At 44.1% G+C, this 18,584-nt stretch overlaps 5 protein-coding genes across 9 annotated transcripts; 1 reads left to right on the top strand and 4 right to left on the bottom strand.

Annotated features, from left to right (window-relative positions):
- Positions 1 to 4,558: 4,558 nt before the first annotated feature.
- On the bottom strand, positions 4,559 to 6,979 carry LOC9633201 (proline--tRNA ligase, chloroplastic/mitochondrial). 2 transcript variants are annotated; one of them, XM_002970731.2, is made up of 11 exons: positions 6,597 to 6,979; positions 6,467 to 6,523; positions 6,307 to 6,417; positions 6,163 to 6,249; positions 5,981 to 6,094; positions 5,714 to 5,920; positions 5,519 to 5,656; positions 5,305 to 5,466; positions 5,059 to 5,258; positions 4,924 to 5,007; positions 4,729 to 4,867 (listed from the first exon to the last, which is right to left on the bottom strand). In XM_002970731.2, exons 1-11 carry the CDS (start codon positions 6,951 to 6,953, stop codon positions 4,729 to 4,731), a joined length of 1,656 nt encoding a protein of 551 aa, XP_002970777.2. In that variant the 5' UTR covers positions 6,954 to 6,979. The 2 variants fall into 2 exon arrangements, with proteins under 2 accessions (XP_024531330.1, XP_002970777.2); XM_024675562.1 differs by having other exon boundaries at positions 4,559 to 4,867; positions 6,163 to 6,417.
- LOC112346499 (pentatricopeptide repeat-containing protein At4g18520, chloroplastic-like) lies at positions 6,971 to 9,815 on the bottom strand. The gene is made up of 3 exons (XM_024675554.1): positions 9,739 to 9,815; positions 9,571 to 9,678; positions 6,971 to 9,513 (listed from the first exon to the last, which is right to left on the bottom strand). The coding sequence occupies exons 2-3, from the start codon at positions 9,647 to 9,649 to the stop codon at positions 7,013 to 7,015; spliced, it is 2,580 nt and encodes an 859-aa protein (XP_024531322.1). The 5' UTR covers positions 9,650 to 9,678; positions 9,739 to 9,815; the 3' UTR covers positions 6,971 to 7,012.
- LOC9641330 (putative pentatricopeptide repeat-containing protein At5g52630) lies at positions 9,711 to 12,195 on the bottom strand. 2 transcript variants are annotated; one of them, XM_024675557.1, is made up of 3 exons: positions 12,141 to 12,195; positions 9,835 to 12,057; positions 9,739 to 9,785 (listed from the first exon to the last, which is right to left on the bottom strand). In XM_024675557.1, exons 1-2 carry the CDS (start codon positions 12,172 to 12,174, stop codon positions 9,845 to 9,847), a joined length of 2,247 nt encoding a protein of 748 aa, XP_024531325.1. In that variant the 5' UTR covers positions 12,175 to 12,195; the 3' UTR covers positions 9,739 to 9,785; positions 9,835 to 9,844. The 2 variants fall into 2 exon arrangements, with proteins under 2 accessions (XP_024531324.1, XP_024531325.1); XM_024675556.1 differs by having other exon boundaries at positions 9,711 to 12,057.
- Positions 12,196 to 13,871: 1,676 nt separating this feature from the next.
- On the top strand, positions 13,872 to 15,874 carry LOC112346500 (protein HOTHEAD-like). 3 transcript variants are annotated; one of them, XM_024675565.1, is made up of 4 exons: positions 13,872 to 14,043; positions 14,106 to 14,762; positions 14,816 to 15,632; positions 15,694 to 15,803. In XM_024675565.1, exons 1-4 carry the CDS (start codon positions 13,989 to 13,991, stop codon positions 15,734 to 15,736), a joined length of 1,572 nt encoding a protein of 523 aa, XP_024531333.1. In that variant the 5' UTR covers positions 13,872 to 13,988; the 3' UTR covers positions 15,737 to 15,803. The 3 variants fall into 3 exon arrangements, with proteins under 3 accessions (XP_024531333.1, XP_024531332.1, XP_024531331.1); XM_024675564.1 differs by having other exon boundaries at positions 14,109 to 14,762; positions 14,816 to 15,874; XM_024675563.1 differs by having other exon boundaries at positions 14,816 to 15,874.
- LOC112346515 (pentatricopeptide repeat-containing protein At1g09410, mitochondrial-like) lies at positions 15,801 to 17,345 on the bottom strand. Its single transcript, XM_024675644.1, has one exon. The coding sequence runs from the start codon at positions 17,343 to 17,345 to the stop codon at positions 15,801 to 15,803; it is 1,545 nt and encodes a 514-aa protein (XP_024531412.1).
- Positions 17,346 to 18,584: the final 1,239 nt, after the last annotated feature.

Here is an 18,584-nt window from a genome sequence, read left to right as displayed (position 1 = left end):
AAAACAACTTTTAAGACTTGTTACAAATCTGACAAGTTCCTCATTATGCCATTCGGGCTATATAATTCATATTTAGTATAATGATGGAAAGAATATTTAGAGATTATCTGGATATATTTAATATTTTATATATTGATAATGTTTTAGTCTTTAGTGATACATTGAAGGATCATTTGAAACACTTGGAAGTACTATTTCAAAAGTTGTAAGAACATAAACTATATGCTAAGGAGAGTAAATATGTTTTTAGTCAATTACATATGAACTTTCTTGGGTATATAATAGGTGGTGAAGAAGGTAGAAGTGGTGAAGTCTTAAAAAGTCCCTATAAGCAACCAAAGGGAATGACTCAAGAAATGATCCATTAGGATTCAAATATAAAGGGAAAGAGCCCATGAGCAAGAGTGCATTTTTTGTTAAGGGTCTTAGGATACATGGGGTTAAGTGTTGTAAGATCTTAAATTTGGACTTCCAAGGAAGTCACCCAACTTAGTACTATTCAAACCCAAGGACACTTAACCTTAAATATCTCAAGACTCTTAACTAATTAGAAAAGGGGGTGCACTTTTATTCATAAACCCTTTTCTTTTTATATTTGAACGTCATGGACTGTCTTTTAAGTCATTCTTTTTGGTTGCTTACAATTCACCATGCTTCTCTACAAGGTTACGCCCTCGTGAATGGAAATTAAGAACCATAGCTCCCCCAAGAGCCTTATTCTCTTGACACCCTACCTCTCGAGTCAAACCCAGCCGAGAGTAAATTGGATTTGCTAAATGTCAATCTTAATATGTGGTGTGATTCCCCTAAGCTAACCAATAGAGTTGGACCTGAGACCCCTCTGATACCAAATGTAAGCTCTTAAATTTAGACTTCCTAAGAGGTCACCCAACTTGATACTATTCAAACTAAAGATGCTTAACCCCAAATATCCTAAAACCTTTAACTGATTGGAAAAGGGGGTGCATTCTTATTCATGGGCCCTTTTCTTTTATATTTAAACCCCATGGATTGTCTCTCAAGTTGTTTTCTTTGGTTGCTTACAGTGTCCTTGGGTTTGAATAATACTAAGTTGGATGACCTCCCAAGAAATCTAAATTCAGAAGCTTACAGTTCCAACTAATATATAAGATATTTATTCCTTCTCAGTTTGGCAGGATACTATTGCAAGTTTGTTCACAATTTTGCAAATATTGCTCTTCTATTGACTGAGTTAACAAAGAGTAATATACTATTTTATTGGATACCAACTTTTCAATGTGCTTTTTTAGAATTGAGGATTCCAGATCTTCATAAACCCTTCGAAGTGAATTATGATGCATTTAACTATGCTATTGATGCCGTGTTGTAGCAAGATTTTGATAGTGTGGTTAAAGCAACATAGTTATCCCGTTCTATTTTACTCCAAAAAATTGGATGAAACCCAACGAAAATAGTTTATGCAATGTTTACTATAGTGTTAGCATTGGAACATTGGAGATATTATTTAGGTGGTCATACCAAGTCTTATATGGATAATAACACACTGAGTTACTTTGCACTGTAACTAAATCTTACACCAACGCAAGCTCGTTGGTAAGACAAGCTTGTTAGATTTGATATTGAAATAATTTATAAATCTGGTAAAGACAATATTGCTCCAGATCTATTGAGTTGTCAAAATCAATTCTGGGTAATATCAGCAATTAGTTTAGACTAGTTAGAGGGTGTTTAAACTTCATATAGAAGTGATTTATTAGCAAAGGTGATCTTGTATCATATGGAATTGTTGAAGTAAAATCTTGATAACGAAGTGGCGAAAGTTGCTAGTCATGCCAATGTGAAGCTTCATTTCTCAGTTAGGATGAGTGGAGAACTACAAAATCACCTTTACATTGATCTTGTGAATCCTCTCTAATCTAAACTAGATCCAAACATAAAAAGGAAAGAAATACTTAGCCATGTGCTATTGCAAAGATGTTGATGCTGAAATTGATGCACATCTCACAACCTTGATCCCCAGAAGGCAATGAGTAAGATAGGCATGGAAGAGAAGAGTAGATGTTGAGCAAGTGGAGTGTCTGTTATTATGGCCAAGGATATAAAAGACAAAAAGGGGATAGGTTTGGCATGCTATCACCAGCCTATATAACCACTATATGCCTAGTCATCCAAGTCAAGAATTTAGACCGGGAGAAATCCTGATCTCAATTTCTGACTCAGGAAATGCCTTTGTGCGAAAATCAGGATGCAAAATGTACCTCTTTAATGAGTTTATTTATTATAAGAAAAAAAAATTGTATCTTCCACCCAAGGATCTACAATAGGTGTTTCTATGGAAACATCATGATGTTTTGGCAATAGGACATGGTGGTAAATGAAATGCTCTTGCATCATTGAAAAAGGGATTTTTCTAATCTAGTATGGAAGGTGATGTAGCAAATTATATCCATTCTTGCTTTACCAACTGAGAAGCAAACTAGGAAGTTGTAATGCATTCTAGCACTAGCATAGCCATTTTAGAGTATGACATTTACCTTTATTATTTATTTGCCAAAGTCTAAATTATGACACTTTGATGGTGGTTGTGGATTTATTGTTAAATATTGCACACTTCATTCCAACTATAGAAATAATGAATGCAAAGCAAGTGACAAAACTTTTTTTCTATAGAGTAGGACAGGTTTATGAACTTTTTGAAGAGATGATCTTGAATAAAGATTTGAGATTTACAAGGAAGTTTTAGGGTATATTGTTTCAATTATTTGGTACCAAGTTAAAGTTTAGTACAACTTGTCATCCTTAAATTGATAAACATATGAATGCTCAAGTTGAGGATTATCTATGGTACTATTTCACAAAGGACAAGCATGACTGGGTTGAGCATTTGGACACAATAAAAATCTATTATAACAACATATTTCAAAGCACTATTAGTTGTTCTTCATGCGAGATATTGCAAGGGAATGCTTGTGAGGTCCTTAGTAAATTGTTGTACCAAAACAAATATCTAAAGTGTTGGTCTCAGCCATTGAGATTTATATGAGTAGCTACACTAAAGTTGGTCTAGGGTAACTGAGGCGATGGACAAAGCTTGGGATAGCTATTGACGTGATAAGGATCACCATCATCAAGATATAACCTATCAAGTGGGAAACTAAGTTTTGTTATCCTCACAAAACTTGAATGTTAAGGGGTCTTTATCTTGGAAGTTATTGCTGAGATATGTTGGGCTTATCAAGTGTTAAAGTGGGTTGGTGATATATCTTATAAGTTGGATCTTTTAGATGCATTTATCCTATATGTATGATATATTTTGTGTCAGTTTGTTAGCATTATATCATGCTTTTGTAGACTATTCTATGGATTATTCTCGCCTTCTGGAGGTTGTAAATGGTGCCTCTAAGTATGAGGTTGAGGCAATTTTTTGTCCTACAAGGCCTGTAATGTTGTTCTAAGGAATATCTAATTTAAATGGAAAAGTTATCCAACTTGAGAATCAATTTAGGAGCCTCTTAGTAATCTTACCCATACCCATGAGCTTATCATAGAGTATGATAATCATAATAAAAAGTAGCTTTTATAATCCTTTATAATAAATCTTGCACATTAATAAAGTAATATGTTTTTCACCATCTAAAATTTCTTTCATTTATATTAGTCAATTTTGGTAGGCTAACTTCGGCATCTTGGTGCATGAATTCAATCCATAACCATGAGGATAACTATTATAAACTGATCACAAGTTCTTACCTTTCTTTTGTTGACCCATTTTTAAAAAGGGGCGTGGTCATATAAACAATTTATTCTACTAATTTATAATAGTTGTTTAAACCTTTTTAATGGGGTTAAATTTTTCTCAAGGGAGTTGTGCCTTTGGCTCTCTCTCTATATCCCTGTAGACAAGGGTGTATCATTCTTTTATAAATTGAGTGGTTCTTAGAGTAGCAAGGGTGGTTAACTTTGTTAATCTTTTTCTTATTGGTGAAGTAGATATATACAAACTTTAGTTAATAACAATTTCTAATGTAGTAATAGAGTGTTTAGGTCTTAGCATCTTTGGACATAGAGTAGACATAGTTTCCAACTCATTTAAGTTGGTATATTTCTTATAATTGTGCTTTCTATTAACTTTTGGAGTTGTTTTCTTAGCAATTAGTTAGGCTTGGGTATGCATTGATGAGGACGTTGATTTTTTATAAGGGGGGTAAAGTATCATAAATGTGACTTTGGGTATCAAAAAATATTTATTAATCAATATTTATGAACACTCCCTCTTTACTGCTATAATGGCATATTAATTCTCTTTATCAGCCCCTTCTGTGTAAGTGTTAGTAAATTGGATTTAGATTTGTACTTGACTAGATAAATATAGAGAAGAAATTCTTAAGTGTTTATTTAGCTAAACATACATGGCATAGTTTATTAGTTCTCTTTTATTAAGTTATGCCAAATATGTTTAGCTAAGTGTCTATTTAGCTAAACATATTTGGCATAGCTTATTAGTTCTTTTTTATTTTATCTTGTACTATAAACTCAACACTCTTAATTATAGAAACCTAGCAAGCAAGTCAATGGATTTTAGAAATTCTAGGCTGGTCATATAATTTCAAGAAATCCCAAATCTCAGACAGAAATGTTGGGAATTAACATAGAGAATATCCAATATCGTAGAGTACCATGTGTACGGACTTTTTTTCACGCAACACCATTTTCACCATAGTATCTTACAGGGATGATACTCTCTCGTTAATAGGACTTCGCAAAAATGGCCACCTCATGGGCAGTTTTGTTTGTGAAAATGCACGTCTTTGCCTCTGGCTGGTCGAATGGGAAGCATCGAATGGTGGCTCCAGTTTCTTCTTTCACAGTGGTCTCGTTGTCATCACTGTTTGAAACCATTCATCAAAGATCGCGCGAAAGGAATTTCACGAGAAAGTTTACCTCCCACACCATGGGCCCCTCGCCCATTTTCCCTCGGCAATCACAGCCTTGAGCTCCTCGTAAGAATTGACATCCACTATGTTACTGCACAGCACGATAAGTTATTCTTCAAGCAAGAATGAAAGACAAAAGAACCTGTCTCGGAATTCAGTCGCTCTGGCCAACAAACTTGACTGAATGTCGTCCAGCTTGGCTCGCAAGTGATCAATCAAAACGCTTCTGTCCATAAATATGCCAAATTCTTTCCCTGCCTTGCCGGGAACATCTCTTCTAGCAACTACAACTGAGTTGTTTGCAACGTCTTTGGGCCCGATTTCAATTCGAATCGGTACTCCCTGCACTCCACAAATGAGTAGAAAATAAATGGACAATCCACACTACCTTCAGTTCCCAGTGGTTGAACTTCCATCCCGGAGTTCTTTGATCAAATGTGTCCAGTTTGACCCGAATGCCGGCGGCCCTCACAAGACTCTCGACCTTATGAGCCGCTTGTAAAACAGCTTCTTGTTCGTCACCCTTCTTCCAAATTGGCACGATCACAACCTGGAAACACTCAACCTCTTATCAACTAGAGCATTGAGTGCACTGATTTTACCTGAATGGGAGCAAGCTTTGGAGGAAGCATCAATCCTTTATCGTCGCCGTGTGTCATGATAATGCCTCCTACCATGCGGGTGCTCATTCCCCAGGACGTCTGCCAGATATGTTGCAAATCACCATTTACATCCGTAAACTGCCGGGATGAAAACATCAGAGACAGAAACACATAGGTACACAATTTGTGTGATACCTGAGTCTCAAAAGCTCGAGCAAAATTTTGGCCAAGGTTGTGACTAGTACCAGCTTGCAACGCCCTTCGATCTCCCATCATGGCTTCAATAGTATACGTACAGATAGCGCCCGCAAATCTTTCAAGTCTCGACTTACGGCCCACGATCACTGGCATCGCAGCTTGTTCGACAGCAAAGGTCCGATAGACCTCTATCATTCGAAGAGCCTAGCACAGGAAAATGTTTTTAGCTACAAAACACATACACACATAAAACCGACACCATACCTCCTCTTCAGCTTCTTGCGCTGTTGCATGGGCCGTGTGGCCTTCTTGCCACAAAAACTCTAGTGTTCTGATAAAAGGCTTCGTTCTTCTTTCCCATCTCGTCACGTTTGCCCACTGATATCAACCATCTGTCAGAAAACTATCACATCTAAGTTAACACTCGAGCTGTAAGAAGCAGTTACCTGATTGACCAGCAGTGGAAGATCCCGATGACTTCGAATCCACTGAGCAAACATGTGATTCACCATGGTTTCGCTCGTTGGTCTCACCTGGAAAGCATCTGTACATCTCACATGATCAAGGAGGATAAGTTTCAAAGAACTCACCACAAGCTTCTCTTCTAGCTCTTTCCCTCCGCCTATAGTCACCAGTGCAAGCTCGGGGCTAAATCCTTCGACATGGCTTGTTTCTTTCTCGATGAACGAGTATGGAATGAGCTGCCAGAACGTAGCTGTGAAGACTCGTTTAACTCAAAGCGCGTAGTACCTGTGGGAAGTACATGTTGGAATGTCCAGTCTCCTTGAATTTTGCGTCGAGCCATGACTGCCAAGAACATAAAATGGATTAGAAGAACGAGAAGAACCTCAAGAAAAAAGGAGTAGAGAATGAAGAAAACCTGGACAAACTCCCAAATCGCATAGCCGTAAGGTCGAATCACCATAGTTCCTCGCACTGGCCCATAATCCGCGAGCTCGGCAGCGTCAATCACATCCAGGTACCATCGACTGAAATCCTGGCTCCTCGGCGTCACGGCCTCGTCCACCGGCTTCTTTGCGGGACGGATTTCGGCATCCTCCACGGCGGTGGCGCTCGCATTGCTACCTGCATTCGCGTGAATCGAACAAAAGCACCTCTTTCGGGAGCTCCAGATGAGGGCGCCAGCAGCAATCCCCCTGGCGCCCATCGCAGCTCGCACGGAAGATCCACCGACGCATCCCAGCACTGGCAAGGCGCACAAAGCCCTCGACACCATAGCATAAAGCCCTAAAATTTTGGCTAAATTCCAGCATCTATATTCAAAAAGAGGATATGCTATAGAGAATTGGCGCTCTCCAAATCTCCTAGCTTGATATACATGCCTCGAAGAGAAGCCACGACCGTCTTCTCGGCTCCAAGCTTGGATTGGAGAGCGCGAAGATGGAGCTCTCTTCCCAGCTCGAGCTCGCCAAGAGCGCTCACTGCCGCCGCAACGATGGAAACCGTGACTTTGTCCATTTCCAGCTCCATCTCTCGAAAGATTTCCACCGCTTCCTCGTGGTGTCCAAGGTGGGAGTAAGCTCTCAGCAGTGAATTCCAGCAGCCAACGTCCTTGCGATGGATGCCATCGAAGATACCCTGAGCTTCTTCCAGGCCGATGCACCGAGCGACCATGGCGGTAAGAGCTGCTCCAACGGTAGAGTCCGAGCAAAGTCCGAGCTCTCCAGCGAGTCCCTGGATTCTCTCGCAGTCCGGAACTGACTCGAGCTCCGCCACTGCTGTCATGGCGATGGCGAGGCAGCTTCTACCAGGATTTCCACCCTCCTGGAGCATGTCGCGGAAGAGATCGAGAGCCTCCAGGTTGTAGCCACTCTGGGAGAACGTCTCCATGATCAGCGTCCACGAGCAATCGTCCACACTTGGCATTGCCTCGAAGGTCTTGCTGGCGAGTTTCAAGAGCTTGAGCTTGGCAAACATTCGCAGGAGTGAGTTCCCGACTTCCAGGCTGCTGTTATATCCGCTCTCGAGGATCCACCGGTGAATAAACTTTCCCTGCGCCACTGTCGTCACCCCGCCAAGAGCCGCGGTGAAAGTTGCAGAATCCGGAGGGCCTCCTTCTAGCTGCATCCGTTGAAAGAACTCGATCGCCCGAGACGATTCGCCAGTAGTCCCAGCGAACGCAGAGATGACGGAGTTCCAAGATGCCGCCCTTGCTCGGTTCATCCTGTTAAATGTTGTCACCGTGTCCTCCACACTGCCATAGCTGCTGTAAAGTTCCAAGAGGGAGCTCCCCACAAGAACTTCCAGCTCCAGCTCGCTGCCTTGGATCGCCGCGTGAATTCTTTTCCCAGCTTCTAGCGCTCCCAGCTCCTTGCAGGCTCTGAAGAAACCCGAGTAGCTCCCACGATCGCCTCGAACACCTTCCAGGTGCATCGTCCACACAAAGATCAGAGCCTCTCTGCTGCACAGCGCGTGGACGTGCCCCTGAATCACCGCATTCCACACCAAAGCGTTCCCCCGGTTTAACTTCCGAAACACCCTCCTTGCGTCTCGCAAGCTCCCACAAACGCAGTACATCTTGACGAGAGCAGCGGCAGTCTTGATATCAGCTTCCCAGCCGTCCCGAAGAATTTGAGAGTGTACCAGCCTGCCTTTCTCGAGCCACTGGGGGGAGTGACAAGCGTTCAAGAGCGCGATGTACGTCATCCTGTTGGAACGAACTCGACTGATTTGCATTACGTCGTGAGTCGTGAAAGCCTGGCGCGAGAGGCCCCGGCAAACGTATGCCTCGATCAGGTTCGTCCACCCGGCCACGTCTCTGTTGATAATCTCGTCGAAAGCCGCCTGTGCATCCTGGAGTCGTCCACAGCTCGAATACATCCTGATGATCGAGGCCCCGGTCACTGTGTTAGTCTGGATTCCCAGTTGTTGGCAGCAGTCGTGGATAAGTCTTCCTTCCTTGAGATAGGCCGGACCAGCACAGGCACTGAGAAGAGCGGAGAACGTCCCTTGGTTCCCCGAGTATCCTTCCACGTTGAACTGGTAAAACTTGTCGAAAACGTCGTCATAGAAGCCGTGACGAGCATAAGCTCCCATCAGAGCATTCAACGAGGCAACGCTGGGTGATTCGATAGTGTCGAATATCAGCTGAGCGATGTGTAGCCTCCCACACCTTCCATACACGCTGATGAGAGCATTTGATACCAACAGGTCGGAGCCTAGTCCCCAGGACACCACATCCCAGTGAACCTGTTTGGCAAGCTCTAAATCCGCTAGCTTCGCACAGACGTAGATGAGTGCCAGCAAAACCCGCTTCTCCCTGACAATTCCCTCCTGCTGGACAGTCCTGTGAACTTTCATCACCCCCGGTATATCACCATACTGAGCACAGCCCTCGATCATTTCCCTCCAGATCACTGGCTCCAGCCTTGGCATCCTGTAGAAAACTTCTTTTGCCTCCTCTAAGCTTCCACAGTCGAGGTACATCTTCACAATGAGGTGACCAAGTGATTCTTCTCGAGCACGGCCACTTTTGCGGATGTGTTGGTGGAGACGCTTTGCTTCGGTGAGATTTTTCAAGTGGCCAGCGTACCTGAGATAGTGCGCGTAGTAAGGTCCTTCCACTCGGGTAGGCAGTTTATCCACCACTTCTTTCAGTCGCTGGTTCTTCTTTGCCGGGAGAATATCTACAGTCTGGCCCTTGTGATCCCAACCGTAGTGCTTGATCGGGTGAATCACTAGCCTTTGCATCTTCTCCCTGACGAACGTAAAGTATACATTGTCGTAAGTTGTGGTTCCCGATTCGTTGTGAAACGTTCTGGAACTCACTTGAGAACCTGGAGTGAACGAGTGAGAAAAGACCACTACATTCTAAATGGGTCTCGCTAACTTACCAGGTAAATGTTTTAAGTCGCTTGTCTTTACAAACAGCTTCGCCGTGCTGGTCGTCTTCCTCTGCAGCACTTGCAGCATCTCGCATTGTGCGTGTGCTCCTTTAAACCCTAAACCCAAGAACAACACGAACACATCAAAGTCACCAGAACTTATCAAAAACGTCTTGCCTCAAAAAAATGGACACGAGTTGTCAAAAGGAAAATCTCAAACGGACCTGCAAAGTCAGTCCAGCCCGACTAAAGCTTAGAAGTAAAAGTCCATACCTGAGTAGAATCACCAATAATCTCGGCACGCACAGTGACCATCCACGAAACGATGAAGCTGGCTGCTTCCATCTCTCAAGATGATTGTTCTGCCCATCGCCTTGGACATAAACTTGATGGCCGTGTGACAGTCAGCGCACATCCTGAAGTTCCTGATAATCCTGAGAGGACAATCTCCCCGAATTTTGATGGCTCCCAAGCCAACAGCAAGTCTCTCGCTATGATAAAACAGCGATTCCTGTCTCTGTTCTTCAGCTCTCTCATGCATAAGCAGCTTGCTCGCATCGGGAGCATAGCCATCCTTTGCTATTCTCTGGCCCAGGTCCTCTAGCTCGGCATGTATCCCCTGTATCCTCTTGTGTCTTGTGTCAGCAGTGATGAACTCGTGACAAGTGGTATTCCCGACCAAAATTGAGCTTGTCACGCGTTCTTCTGTCAAGCCTTTGCTGGTCATTGTTTCTCGGACTCTGGCAGCATCATCCGATCTTGCGAGAGCATCGTAAAGGCCAGCGACAACAGCATAAGATCTAGCCGCGTGTGGACTACACTCCAGTAAGCTTTCAGCAGCAGATCTTCCTCGATCCAAATCTCCGTGTATCCTGCACGCCGTAACTAGAGCGTCCCAGACGGAAGCCTCGGCATCTGGCAGCTTCTTGACATACTCCTCGGCTTCTTTCACCCAGCCAGATCGTCCCAGGAGGCCGACTGCGCAGGCATAGTGCTCGGCTATCGGAACCACGTCGTAGTCACTGCTCATGTAGACAAGATGGAGAATCCCTTCTCGTATGAAACCAGCATGCCCGCATGCAACCAAGACACTCGTAAATGTCTTGGCGTTTGGCTTCACACCTTCCTGTAGCATCTGTAAGAACACCTGTATAGCCTCGGTGCTGTAGCCTGAAGAGCAGTACGCTTCCACCATAAAGTTCCACGAGAACCAGTTCTTCTCCTTCATATTGTCAAACACCGCCCAGGCTTCCTCAACACTGCCACACTTTCCATACATGTCCACGAGTGCGTTGCCCACGAAAACATCTTGCTCAAGGCCTTTCATTGTTATCCAGCCATGAACCTCTTGCCCCGCTTCCAGAGCCAGGAGACTCCCGCAAGCTTGCAGAAATGCCACGCAGCTACTAGCATCAGCCACCATCTTTGCGGACTCCATCTCTTTCAGCAAGACAAAGGCTTCGCTGCAATGGCCGTGCTCGCTGTACGCTGCTATCATCTTGCTCCAAACCACCGGACCCCTGTGAGCCATCCCGTCGAACACTCTCCGAGCATCATCCAAGCTTCCACACTTGCCATACATATGTACCAGCGAAGAGTTCACGAGATCGTTGCTCTGGAGGCCATAAACGGTGACGAGCTCGGCCACCATCCTGCCTTCGTGCAAATTCCCACTCGCAGCACAGGTATCTAAAGCAGTAGCCAAAGTCAAGCTATCCGGCCTCACTCCCTGCCTTCGCATCTTCCAAAAGAGTTCCAGCGACCCCTTGAGCTGACCATTCTGGAAGGAAGCTGAGATGATAGCGTTCCACACCAAAACGCTGTAAGGACCTCCATCACCAGCCACACTGCTACTGAAGATGCTCCAAGCCTCTTCCAAGCTGGCACACCTCCCATACATTTCTATCAGCGCCGCACGGACAAGATCATCGTTCTCAGCCCCGAGCTCGACTATCCTGCTGTGAACAAGCCTGGCACCCGCCAGAGACTCGGCACTGGCGAAGGATTTCATCACCGCGAAGTAAGTCGCCTTTGCCGGACCCGTCCTGCTTTCCATTGTCTCGAAGAGTTTGATCGCTTCCTGCCATCTCCCATACTTGGCATAGGCCGCTATCACCGCGGTCCACATACCAACATCCTTGGAAGGCAGCAAATCGAAGAGATTGCGCGCCTCGTCAAGGCTCCCACAGCTGAGATACATCTGGACGATGAATTTGGCGAGCGGGAGCTGCTCGGCAATCCCCATCTGGACGAGCTGCTCGTGGATTCTCCTCCCAGCCACCAGCGCCTTGAGCCGGGTACACAGGCGGACAATGTAGAGGAAGTAATCCCTCTCGCCCCTCCCGCGAATCACATTCCTGTCCAATCCCTCGAGTACCTTGTTGAGCCATTCCAGATTGTACTGCGCCCCCTCCTCGGCAGCGGTGATCTTGCGCAGCGAGCTCTTGGCGCCGATCGAGGACCCGAAATGCAAGTATCGCGAGAAGACAGCAGAACCTGATCAAAATCTAGCGCACCTGAGAGAAAGATCCAACCACAATGCGATCGATCGCAGAGAGCGAGAGAAAGAGAAATCCTACCTGGGATCGCGCACGCCTTCTTGCCACAAACCATAAACCCTAATGGCCGTGGTGTCAAAATCTAGATTTTCTTCTTGAAGTCAATAAACGATTACAAAAGATGTATCTAGCCTTTTCTTCTTCCATTTTGGGGCATGAACTCGATCGTTGCTGACATTCTTGTAGCATTACACTTCTTTTCCAGGAGCACCATCATGTCCACAAAAATAACATAGTTGAACGTATTTAACTATCACAAATTACCATATAAGAAGAATTTAAACCATGGAGCTTATTACATAACTTGCAATTAATAGTGACAATTTCAAAATAATTATAAAAGCCACAATTTAGTATTTTAAAAGTGATAATTTAAAATAATTAGTAGAAACAAAAAACCATAATTACTTGCTATAGTTTTTAATAGTGACAATTTCAAAATAATGCAGCAATGCTTGGTTTGTTTTATAGTAAGTGTTTAGGAAAGTTTATTAATTATAAATATGTTTACAAAATTAATCTAAATGAATAACAACTGTTAGATGGTAAAATATCCTTAGATATCCAAATACATTTTATGTTAATATCTATTACCACCCTCTACGAGTTTGTTTAAGAAAACAAATAATTAACAAAACAAAGAAAAATCTATATTATGTCATGAATTATTATGGTCAAGTTCAAAAGGTGGGAAGGGTTTAAACATTTGACTTTATGATTAATAGTCATTTACTTGAATTAGATAATTAGTGATAAAATAAATTCTCAAAGTTATTTTACACGAAGAGATTTATGTCTCTAGCAATTATATCCACTAGGCATATATGATTTGCTTTTGGTCCATGCACTTTACACAAACGCCAAAATAGATAAATAGAGTTTAGTAATTACTTTAGTGACATATAAAAATTAACATAAAAAAGATATATAATTCATAGAAAAGAGTTTAAACTTTCAACTTTATAAAAAATAACATAAATAAAACAAATAATCATTAAAAAAGAGTTTAATCTTAAACTTTCAAATTCATAGTCATATGCTATAACCAGCTAAACTATTTTATTTTAGCTATAGTAACAAATTGTTTCCAAAATAAATAGTTCTTAGTAATTACTATAGTAACATGTTCAAAATAATATAAACAAAATAAGTAATCCCTAAGAAACATTATTTTTAAATAAATAATTCTATATATACTTTGAAAATAATAAATAAATAAATAAGTTCTATTTCTAATATTAACCTTAATTATGTATCTTGATCAAATCACTTCCAAGGATAGAAGAGGATTGTTTTAATTTCAAACTACCAAAAAAAGCAGAATCAAGTCTTTATTTTATTTGTAAAACAAACTACTAAAAACTTTAAATTGATTTAATATATGGATTTATAAACAATGGGTAGTAAGCAAATGTTCTTTATTTATAATTAAGCACTAATTATTGAATATTTATACTTGATTTTCTTTCAAACTTATTTCTGAAAACTTATTTTGTAAAACTTAAATCTTATCTTTATTGTTTCTGGTTATGTCCAAAATAAATATAAAATTTCAGATAATAATGGATAAAATATATACTATACAAAATATATTACAATAAATAATTTTAAATAGATAGCAATATCATTCTGATTTATCAATTCAATAACATTCAAATAGCCTATTAATTTAAAGGGAACGTGTAAAATGTGAGGTGGTCATGCATAGTTATGCTCATGATCCTAAGTTTTCAAAGAAAACGAGGATGTCAAAGAAAAAAATTAATATGTTCGACCAGCGTAGGAATATGATCAGAAAGAGATTGGATTCTCCAATTCATTCACCTCACTGTTCTAGAAATTTTCTGACTTTTGAGCTCTGAACAGAAGATGATCATCGTTCTTTTCTTTGTGGCGCTTCTCTTTTGGAGCTCTTCATCATCAGGTATTCCAGAAATCGTTTTAGTACAGCGTTTCTTAAAAATCTTTCGTTTCCATATGCAACAGCAGCTTCCAATCCCCCTTTTAGTTTCATACAAGAAGCCACCACTGTCTCGAGCTCCGGTTTGCTTGGCTATGACTACATAATCGTGGGCGGCGGAACCACTGGCTCGCCCCTCGCGGCAACGCTCTCAACTAAATACAAAGTTCTCGTGCTCGAGCGAGGAGCATCACCATACGGCAATCCAAACATCACTAGGATCGAGAACTTTGGAGCGATTCTCGCCGACGTTGGGCCCCAATCGCCACTCCAAGTCTTCTTCTCCAGCGAAGGGGTAAGAAACAGGAGAGCTCGAGTTCTTGGAGGAGGATCTAGCGTAAATGCCGGGATCTATTCTCACGCCGAGCAATCTTTCATCTCCGCTCTGGGTTTGAATCCTTGCCTGGTGAACCAGTCCTATCGCTGGGTCGAGAGTGTTGTGGCTTCCATTCCAAATCAACTCGGGCCTTACCAGAGAGCGTTCCGGGCATCGCTGCTCCAAGCTGGGATCACACCGGACAACAATGCAACGTATGATCACTTGGTTGGAACTAAGACTTTTGGAAGTATTTTTGATCAATCCGGCTCCCGAAAGCCAGCTTCAAACCTCTTTGTCTATGCAAATCCAAGCAATATCAAGGTCCTCCTTCATGCAACAGTACTACGAGTTCTCTTCTCTCAAGGTTTGTGATCAAGTTCCACTTATATAGTTGACAAGAACCTTGAGCACGATCAGGTTTGTCGCCAAGAACGTATGGGGTCGAGTTTAAAGACGAGCTTGGCCGGATCCGGAAGGCTTTCCTTTCTCATCCTGGAAAAGAATCCAGCGAAGTCATTCTTTGTGCTGGTGCGATCGCAAGTCCGCAGCTTCTAATGCTAAGTGGAATCGGGCCTGGAAACCATCTTCGATCCAAAGGCATCAAGGTGATCAAGGATTTTCCAGAGGTTGGAAAACATATGGCAGACAATCCAGCCATTTCCCTGGTCGTGCCATCGCCATCTTACGTCGAGGTCTCCACGAGCTTAAGCGTCGGGATCACGTCCTTTGGAAGCTATATCGAAGCTGGCAGCGGCGGAGTGCGAGGGCCAAATGATACCTTCGTTTCTGAGAAGGTCAATGGCCCAGCTTCCACGGGAGAACTCTACTTGGCCACAACGAATGTGGATGATGATCCGGTTGTAAGTTTCAACTATTTCCGAGAGCCAAGGGATTTGCAAGTTTGCATCGGAGGAGTGGACGCAATCGAGAAAGCATTGCTCTCAAACGCTTACAAACCTTTCCGATATGACAATCAGTCACTCCCATCCGGAGGAACGGTGAGTTTTCCCAGCAGGAGGAATTCAAGCGCGTTGGCTATCAACAACACTCTTGCGGATTATTGTAAGAGAAAGGTCGTGACTTTGTATCACTTCCATGGTGGCTGCCTGGTAAACAAGGTGGTGGATTCCAGCTTCAAGGTAATTGGCATACGAAACTTACGCGTTCTTGATGGTAGCGTTTTCCATGTCTCGCCTGGAACCAATCCACAAGCCACCTTGATGATGCTTGGAAGGTATGCTATCATTTTTTCACTTCCCTCCACCGAGATTTTTGACAGAGTATCAACCACACAGATATGTTGGAAAAGCCATAATCGATCACGATCAAAGAGAGTAAAAGTTTCTTCCCACCATGCCACCATTCAAGAATAAAATTCCAATCCAACAACGAACTTTTCAAGTCACTGGGAAATGTCCAGGCTCCTGAGAAGCGAGTAAGTTGCCGAGCTCTCTGGCTCTAGCATCGCTGCTCGATCCGCCGCTATCTCGGCGTAGTGAGCATCGCCATGAGTGCTGCAAGATCGCAGCAAAGTCGTCCAAGCGCGTCCATCGAGCGAGATCGCTGCTGCTTCGGCCACTTCTCGAGCTCGCTCCAGCAAACCAGCCCCTCCAAGCAAATCGATCAAGGAGCCATGGTGTGGGAGAATCGGTGCCAGGCCAAAGTCTCCAGGCATGGATTGGAAGAAATGCTGGGCTTTCTCGACCAATCCCGCATAAGTGCACGACGAGAGAATTCCAGTGAATGTGATCTCGTCCGGAGAAATCCCCTCGAGCTGCATCATCTGGAAGAGGGCGATGGAATCGCCACTGGTTTGCGTCGCGTTGGCCATGATAATGGTGTTCCAAGACGATAAATCGTGCTCGGGCATGCGATCGAAGATGGATCTTCCATGGCGGAGCTGGCCATTTTGGACGTGACACTGGAGGAGACAGTTCCATGCCGGCAAGTTCCACTGCGGCATCTTGTCGAAGATTTTCGTGGCTTTGGCGGCATTCCAATCGCGAGTTACTGCTGATAGAAGCGTCGCCCATGACAGAGAGTTCCTCTCTGGCATCCTCGCAAACATAGATTCTACTTCCTCGAGGCTGCTGGAACTTGTAGCCTTGCTCTGATGATCATGGCTCGCAAGAGCTGCCAGCATTGCATTCCAGGAGATCAAGCTCCGCTGGGGCGCTCGATCAAACACCAACTTTGCCAGATCCAGATCTCCATTCGTAGCAAATGCATGAATCATCGACGTCCACGTCACAACGTCTCGCTCGGGAATCTCTCTAAACAGCAGCTCTGCTTGGATCAAACACCTGTTTTGGATGAAAGCCGATATCATGTTGTTCCACACCACGGAGCTGAGACCTGGGATCTTCCAAAACACGTCTTTCACTCGATCAAGATCGCCCATCTTGGCAAATGCTTGAATCATCGCGTTCCAAGCAAAGTGGTCGCGCTCCGGCATCAAATCAAACAACATCTTTGCTTCGATCACATCGCCAGCGTTCACTAGACACCACACCATGGCGGTCCAGGTGACGCGATTTCTCTGCGGCATCTTTTCAAAGACGCCCCTCGCGGACAAAACATACCCCGACTGGGCATTTGCTGTGATCAGCCCAGTCCAGCACACAACGTTCTTCCCGGGCATCTTCTCAAAGCACTGGCGAGCCTCGCGGAGACGGCCATTCTGGGTATACGCCACCACGAGCAAATTCCACGAGAAGATGTTGGGCGAGTGAATGGAATCGAAGACGCGCCGCGCGTCGTGGAGGCTGCCACACTTGCCATACATCTCCACCAGGAGATTGGCGAGGAAGCGGTAGTTCCCGAGATTGGCATCGGCGATGTGGGCGTGGATGCGCTTCCCCGCGATGAGATCCCTGGAACTGCCGCATGCCCTCACGATCGAGGCCAGGTGCTCGTAGACGCGATCCAAATGCCCCGGCAATGGCATCCATTACTTAGTAGTAAAATTTAAATTTCTCTCAAGAACCCTAATTCCAGGGACTGTTACGGTGTTGAATGCTCAGCGCGAGGAGCATTAAATTCACCGCAGAATGGGCAGTAACAACACGCAAGGAAGAAAAGGGTCCTGCCCTTTCACCTTTGCATTGAATTGCCGCGAGAGCGATGGCTCCAAGCTCGAATTTTTAACGAAAAACTCTGGGTGTTGGATCATCTAGGCCTAGATCATCACCACTCACGCAAAGAATGGTTTTCTTTTTTCCCGATTTCTTCCGGGTGGGTGTTGGGCGTGCGTCCGATCGCTGTACAGTCCTGGAACTGTTTGGATAGTTAGCAATTAAACAACGACATTGTCTCGCGAGGCTGTGAAAGTGATGAGAAACAGAGGAGCCACTTTCAGCCAGCCAACGCTTGCATCGCTCCTTGCTTGCTCCTGGAGGAGAGGATAGGTTTTGACAAAAAAATTTGGCTTTGGTTGATGCTAGGCTAGAGGAGAGCTACCATAGCCAGGATGAATCCAAGCTAAAAGCCCAACAAGGGATAGCTCCTTCTTTCTTCTTGCTCGCTCGCATAGCCGCCAAAAAAGAGTGAGATTGAGCAGAGCGGTGATTTGATTTTATGGGATATATGATCATCACTAGCAGCATCATCATCCACTAAGGAACTATGCGCAGCAGTCGCAAGAAATGGATGGGATTTCTGGGAATCCAAGAGCTCCTCCCAAATGACTGACTAGAACAGCGCATCGCCCAATTCGCTGTAGACGCGTACGTCGCCAAGCATCTGGAAAGAGTCAACCCTTTTTTCTTCTTCTTCCCTCTTGGTACTGTCTGGATCACGCGACACACACGACACAAGCGAGCAAAAGAGAGATTTTTACTGCGCATTGGGATTTCTTCTTCCCGGAGGAAGATGGAGGCTGTAGATGAAATGATGCTGGGACAGCGACTGGTGGGCGACGGCATTGCGAGCGTGGTGCTCGGTCTATGGCTCCGGGACGCCTTTTGGTAAGTGCCCACATCCAGATCGATCGATCTTGGTCTTGGGTCTAGCTCCTCGCGCATGATTATCATCGATCCAGATCCCAGGAAGAAGAGAAGGAAGAAGAAGAGAGCTCATCATGCCCTCTCTCCTCTGGCAGCTCCACCACTCGGATGATGGGTCCAATCTAGAGATCTCTCCAGGAGCGTCATCATCCAAGAATCATGGCAGCGATGATTTGCGAACG

Source organism: Selaginella moellendorffii, unplaced genomic scaffold (genome assembly GCF_000143415.4).
Source record: "Selaginella moellendorffii unplaced genomic scaffold, v1.0 SELMOscaffold_15, whole genome shotgun sequence".
NCBI classification, from domain to species: Eukaryota; Viridiplantae; Streptophyta; class Lycopodiopsida; order Selaginellales; family Selaginellaceae; genus Selaginella; species Selaginella moellendorffii.
The sequence above is the reverse complement of the archived record's forward strand: the minus strand, read 5'-3'. Positions and strand labels throughout refer to the sequence as shown.

What these genes read in the sequence shown, in the direction of transcription:
- LOC9633201 (XM_024675562.1), bottom strand. Translation starts at nt 6,953, where the DNA reads ATGGTGTCGAGGGCTTTGTGCGCCTTGCCAGTGCTGGGATGCGTCGGT. An exon ending in CTCGAGCTTTTGAGACTCAG is followed by an intron (nt 5,657 to 5,713) that starts GTATCACACAAA and finishes TCATCCCGGCAG; the next exon opens with TTTACGGATGTAAATGGTGA. An exon ending in CAAAGCTTGCTCCCATTCAG is followed by an intron (nt 5,467 to 5,518) that starts GTAAAATCAGTG and finishes GAGTGTTTCCAG; the next exon opens with GTTGTGATCGTGCCAATTTG.
- LOC112346499 (XM_024675554.1), bottom strand. Translation starts at nt 9,649, where the DNA reads ATGCTGCAAGTGCTGCAGAGGAAGACGACCAGCACGGCGAAGCTGTTT. An exon ending in CGACTTAAAACATTTACCTG is followed by an intron (nt 9,514 to 9,570) that starts GTAAGTTAGCGA and finishes CGTTCACTCCAG; the next exon opens with GTTCTCAAGTGAGTTCCAGA.
- LOC112346515 (XM_024675644.1), bottom strand. Translation starts at nt 17,345, where the DNA reads ATGCCATTGCCGGGGCATTTGGATCGCGTCTACGAGCACCTGGCCTCG.
- LOC112346500 (XM_024675563.1), top strand. Translation starts at nt 13,989, where the DNA reads ATGATCATCGTTCTTTTCTTTGTGGCGCTTCTCTTTTGGAGCTCTTCA. An exon ending in TTGGAGCTCTTCATCATCAG is followed by an intron (nt 14,044 to 14,105) that starts GTATTCCAGAAA and finishes CATATGCAACAG; the next exon opens with CAGCTTCCAATCCCCCTTTT. An exon ending in ACGAGTTCTCTTCTCTCAAG is followed by an intron (nt 14,763 to 14,815) that starts GTTTGTGATCAA and finishes GAGCACGATCAG; the next exon opens with GTTTGTCGCCAAGAACGTAT.
- LOC9641330 (XM_024675556.1), bottom strand. Translation starts at nt 12,174, where the DNA reads ATGGTTTGTGGCAAGAAGGCGTGCGCGATCCCAG. An exon ending in GAAGGCGTGCGCGATCCCAG is followed by an intron (nt 12,058 to 12,140) that starts GTAGGATTTCTC and finishes GATTTTGATCAG; the next exon opens with GTTCTGCTGTCTTCTCGCGA.